Below are 6,000 nucleotides of genomic sequence, written 5' to 3'. Positions count from 1 at the left end.
GAAATGTGAGCCACGTACAAATAGAATATCATAATTACACAGAAACAAAAGCCAGGATTTTAACTACCTGGGCTCCAAATTAACAGGGAATGTAGGCTCTTCGACTCCCTCACAGCAAGAAAGACATGGAGTGCATCCAGAGAGGGGAATGGAACTGAGAGGAGTCTGCAGCACAGTGCTGTGGGAGCAGCTGAGGAAATGGGTTGGGTCATTTTGGAGCAGAAGAGGTTTAGGGGAGACTGCATCGCTCCCTACAACTCCTGAAAGGACGTTGTGATGGGAGGGGGGAGGTTGGACTCTGCTCCAGCAATTGGATGAGAGGGAATGGCCTCAACTTGCACCAGGGGAGGTTCAGATTGGATATTAGGGAATACTTCTTCTCTGAAGGAGTGTTCAGGCAATGGAATGGGCTGCCCAGGGAGGTGGGGGAGTCACCAGCCCTGGTGGTGTTCAAGGAACGTGTAGATAAGGTACTAAGGAACACGGTTTAGTGGTCTGTATTAGTGGTAGTTGGGCAGTTGGACTTCCTGATCTTAGAGAAAAACACAGAGACTGCACAGATCACAAGGTCATGGCGTTATCTGCAAAGGGAGAAGCAAGGAAGATGAGCAGTCAGAACGTGGAGCGGATAATGATGAAGTTCTCAGGAGGTTTGGATGGATGAGACTCGAGGTGCTGATATCTTTGCAGTGATGACAGTGTCCCCACGTGGCTGCTTTGGGTTGAGTGCTCTGTGTCGGAGCTAACAGTGCAGGGAGGTTTGAACAAAATGGAAAAGCAAAACCGACTGCCACAGACCCACCTGGGTGAACAGAGAGGGTTTCATTTCTGTGGACCAGAGGAGAATCTCAGATTTTAGGGACAGTGCACAGTATAGCACAACAGATAATGTGGAGATACTGCAGAAACTGGAAAACAATGCCCTTTGGTTTTGGGGGGGGGGGGGGGGGGCAAAATAAAGAATGGGAGAATTATTTCATATTTTTCTGTATTTCCAGAGGGAGCAAGAATGGGATTCCTCTCCTCTAACAAACACCAAAAGCCAGGCACCTAGCTTGATGTTAGCACCTTGGCTGCCCCTGCTGATGGAAACATCCTGTGGAATACTTTCCATCTCACTTGGTGTTTGGAAACAGTGATACAACGGTTCCCTATTCAGTGCCTTCATGACACTCATGGTCTGACACACATCCATCATATCCCCTCACATCTGATGCTCCTGTGCCAAGGCTGTTTGATATTTCATCACTTTTCCTGTTCTCTTATCATTACTTCAAGACAGAACGATTAAATCTGCATTACAATTTCAAGTTGCTAAAGACAGCTGCTGCCATCCAATGATGTTTTTTAGTTTTGCCATCTATTCCTTTCCTAATGATTCTTCAACTACATATATTTCCTCTCTGTGGCTCCACTGATGTTTCCAGCAACCCACCTGTGATGCCCTTGAGGCCATTTCCTGAGCAGCAGCAGTCCATTTGGAGCCACTCACCCACACCCCACGGAGACGGCTTCCCTTCCCTTCCCTTCCCTTCCCTTCCCTTCCCTTCCCTTCCCTTCCCTTCCCTTCCCTTCCCTTCCCTTCCCTTCCCTTCCCTTCCCTTCCCTTCCCTTCCCTTCCCTTCCCTTCCCTTCCCTTCCCTTCCCTTCCCTTCCCTTCCCTTCCCTTCTCCCCCACAGCAAGGCACTGCCCACATCACCAGCTCTCCCTGCAGTTCCTCATTGTGAGCTTTCCTTTCAACACCCTGAACACTTCTGTACAGCCATCAAACTCCTTCCCCAGCCAATTATGACACGAAGCAGCATGGATTTCTGTCAGCATGTCACTGCTGGTCCTCTCTGCTGTGAGGACAAATCGCTCCCATCCTTTCTGTCCTGGCTCTCTGATCTGGTCTGGGAGCCAGCAAAGCTCTGCTTGCTGTTAGGAAACCTGCAGGTTTGTGCCTTGCCATTTCTGCTCTCTGTGCTTTGGTTTTCCTGGGAATACTTTGCAGTGTCAGCAGTGTTAAAGAAGAAAAGACCGGGCAGTCTGCTTCCACTTCTTGGAGGACAATGGTACAGATCAGTATTCTGAATTTTGGAGAGTGCAAGTGTAGAAGACTCTTCAGTGATTTTCCCTATTTGCTTTCAGGGTGTTTTTGCATTGCTTTGTTTTTAAACCGGTGCTTGTTGCTGAGTTGCAGCCATGCACATTGCTGGTAGGGCTGGATCTGGGCAGAGATCCAGCTTGTCTGCTCTCCCATTTCAGACGTTACAGAGATAACTACAAGCATCTTTCCATTCCATTCATCTACTGATTGGGAAAAACGGATCTTATGCAATGACCAGGCAGAAGAGAAGGCTCCTGAGAGACCTGAGAGTGGCCTTTCAGTATCTTCAGTATCTGATGGCCTTTAAGGGTCCCTTCCCACTCAAACCGTTCTGTGATGACTCTACAAGAAATGTCACCTGGGCCACTTTGGGTCCCATACTGCAGTGGCATCGCACTGACAAAGGCAGGAGCTGCTTCCAGGCTCTGTGCTGCAGAGCTGTGTGCTCCACACGCAGCCACTGGGCTGAGACAGGGCTGTGAGCTGCACCTTACCTTGGGGAGTCGGTACTTCTCTCTCAGGTGAACCCTCAGACAGGCTCTTTCCGCCTTCTTTTGTGCAAATGCTGCATCTCTTTCCATCCTGGAAAATAAGAAAGGAAAGAAAGAAGTTTCTTCAAGATATTATTGATAAAACAGTTGTCCTTTACACCGAGGCAGATGCTGGGCTACAGAAAGTTGGGTGCAGCAGTTACTCCTGAGGTTATCTAACTTGCCCAAAGGCACAAAAGCAGCGATAACAACAAACTGATGTCAGGGGGATTAATCTCAAGATCAGTAGCTGGGGAACTGCTGGAACTGGAAATTGGCCCTATGTCATTAACAGCCCTGGGTGCCCTCTGCCAGCTCCAACTCCTCCCAGATTCTTCTGAACCCATTTATTGTCCCAAAAGTTCCTATCACAGCACATGCCAGTTTCTCCTCTATGGAAAAGAACTTCCTCTAGCTGTGATTTTATAAAATGCACTCATTAAATTGAAGATTCTTTGTTAGATCACTTGTATCTATTTGCACACTGTGTGTCTTCAAAGATGTCTGATGACATGTGTACTTTCCATTTTTAAAAAGGGATTATAAACAGGAGGGGAATCAACACTTTACATGGGTAGATAGTGACAGGACAAGTGGGAATGGTCTTAAGCTTAAGGAGGGAAGGTTTGGATTGGATATCAGGGGAAGTTCTTTACAGAGAGAGTGGTGAGGTGCTGGAACAGCTGCCCAGAGAGGCTGTGGATGCCCCGTCCATCCCTGGAGGTGTTCAAGGCCAGGTTGGATGGGGCCCTGGGCAGCCTGGGCTGGTATGAAATGTGGAGATTGGTGGCCCTGTGTGTGGCAGGGGTTGGAGATTCGTGATCCTTGAGGTCCCTTCCAACCTGAGCCATTCTCTGAGATGATGTTGAATGTTCTTCCCCCCGGCCTTCTCCCTCCCCTTCCTTTTTCATAGAAATTCTCAGCCAAAATTTGTTTTGTTCCATCCAACATCCAAACTACTTGCAAGATGAAATGTTATTTATTTTCCCTCTCCTTCAGCAAATGAGTTTTTGGGTTTTTTTTTTCCTTTCCGGTTCTCATTAACTGGAAGCCAACTTAAGCATCATTCAGCCAGTGATTAGGGGGATGGTTGTGAAGAGAAGGCTTGTATGCTAGTGACCTGTTTTCCCATTCGTTCTCAACCTTTCTCTTCCCCAGCCACTCCTCCATAGGAGCAGTCACTGGTCGTACAGCATTGGGAATGTCCCCTCTGGGACATCGCATCCCTTCCAGTGACACCTATGAGACGTGGAAGGGGGGGATTCTCTGCTTGACCTGAACTTTTCACTTGCCCTGGTGTTGCTGGAAGACTTGGCAACCTTCCCCCATTACCTGGGTCCTGGTATGCTGCAGGGTTTAATTATGGAATGCAAAGTGCTGCAGCTACAGGACTCAGGTATAGAGGCTGTTGCATGACAGCCAGGAGCAGGTGTGCAACTGGTGGCCCCTTGCCCTTAATGCTGGAGATTGCCAGCAGAAACCACATGCTTGCTCCCCTGAACTGCATGTTCTCCTAAGAAACAGCAATCCCTGCCTTTCTGGTGAGTTTCATTGCATTATAAAAATAAAAATACATAAAAAGGCCAACAAAGCACAGAATCCTGGCCAACGCCAGGACATCCATGTATCAAAGGCCACGACTCCAGCAGAGCTCATCACCTCTCTGACCTCTCTTACATAACCCCACAGCATGGACTGTCCTCAGCAAACTGAAAGTAAATCCCATCTTCCCAAACTGAGGCACTCCTGCACTGACTCCTCAGCACGTTTCTGTATGTGAAGACACACCTCTCTGGTACAAATAGTACTCTTCACAAGAGTTTTCCCCACCCCAGCGACCCTGGTTTGCTCTCCAGCCTCAGCAGAGAGCCCTTCCGCCCGCAGCTGATGACAAAAATATAAAGCAAAATATCCTGTATTTTATTCCAGATCCAATGATACCTGTTTGAGGTGATACGATAGAAAGGGCTGCTGCTAAAAACAGAACTGGATACCTCGGATTCCATCGGTCATTAACCTTTCACCTATAATCATCTTACACAGAGGATTTACACAATCGTTATGTAATTGATCATTAGAAGAACAGATGCATCTCAGATTTAAAAGTCAATTGTTTTCTCCATAATTATGCACGATTTGAACTCCCACATGCTAAAAGTCCTCTGATTTACTCCCGTTTTCATACAGAAAAAGAAATAACATTTCTGGGATTTGACCAGTCGCGAAGCGCGGTTCGATTTAAGTCGATTTTACAAAAGGTAACAAAAAGTGCAGCGATAAAAAGGAACCATTTAACAACTTTCCTCTAAGTCGACATCACCCCTAGGGCACAGCACGCATTACTTTTTCTACATCTGCCATGATCAACGTGGATAAAGCGAAGTTTACTCTGCACAGAGGTGTAGGAGAGCAAATCATGCCCCGTGAGAATTCATTCCTGCGCCACAACCATCCTCACACCCATGGGAAAATGTGGGAGGTAAAAGAACCTCTGTTCAGATTGGATCCAGCTGAGGAGAGGGCAGAGGGAGCAGAGGAGAGAGGGAGAGTCAGAAGATGAGGGGAAAAGGGCGAACACAGCATTTTGCCATCTGCATTTGGCGAGCTGCTGTTTTGGAAAGCCTCTAGCAAAGATTTAAAACAGAGGTGGAGGGGAGAGCTGACGTTTGGGTTTTCTCTTGGGATCTCTCTATCTGCCCAAGGTCACAAAGACACAGCCCCGTGCTGCTAATGAGGGAACTGGTACTCACTTCTCCTCAACCATTTGCTTTTGGTACTCCTCATACTCCTCTCTGGTCATTCCTGCAGCAGCTGCTGGGTCGGAAGGAGTGCTTTCTTCTTTGCTTTCTTCTCCTCCACCTCCAAGCCCCAAATTCTTCACCTGGTTGCTCAGCATGCTTTTCATTAGGAAGGCCATCCTTAAGAAGAAAGGAGCTACAAGCAAACCACCACGGGAAAGACAAAGCCAACCAACCAACAATAGAGTAATTTCCAAAATCAACAGTCGCAAGCAGGAGAGTTTCTACAGCCACAGCAGCTCCTCGGGGGCACAGTGCTAGTGAAACGTGAATGCCAAAACCAGTTTGTCAGCCATAATCTGGATTAAAGAGTGAACTCCTTAATATCTAGAGGCAGATGGTTCAGATTACACACACACACACAAAAATCATTAGATGCAGCCACCTACTTTTTATATTAATACCTTAAGCTAATTATAGTTGAAAAAAGAAGAGTGTGCAATGGCACTTTGACTTCTTCTGCCTTAAAACTCTCACTTTCCCAAGGACCAGGACATTCCCAGGAAGAAAATGGACCTGAAATAAAATCCTAATCAAAAGCAAACGACATCTTCCTGCTTTGTGCTGGTTTATTTCACTCTT

The 6,000-nt window shown here is 47.1% G+C and overlaps 1 protein-coding gene across 1 annotated transcript in view; it reads right to left on the bottom strand.

Annotated features, from left to right (window-relative positions):
• Positions 1 to 5,537, bottom strand: part of CPLX4 (complexin 4) — a 14,291-nt gene extending 8,754 nt beyond the window's left edge. Inside the window, exons 1-2 of the mRNA XM_031597059.1 lie at positions 5,371 to 5,537; positions 2,585 to 2,672 (exon numbers count right to left, since the gene is read on the bottom strand). Coding sequence (XP_031452919.1) covers positions 2,585 to 2,672; positions 5,371 to 5,537 — 255 coding nt within the window. The remainder of the gene's footprint in view (positions 1 to 2,584; positions 2,673 to 5,370) is intronic.
• Positions 5,538 to 6,000: the final 463 nt, after the last annotated feature.

Source organism: Phasianus colchicus, chromosome Z, assembly GCF_987193195.1.
Source record: "Phasianus colchicus chromosome Z, bPhaCol1.hap1.1, whole genome shotgun sequence".
In the NCBI taxonomy this organism is placed as follows: Eukaryota; Metazoa; Chordata; class Aves; order Galliformes; family Phasianidae; genus Phasianus; species Phasianus colchicus.
Note: the sequence above shows the minus strand (reverse complement) of the source record. Positions and strands in the feature narration are given on the sequence as shown.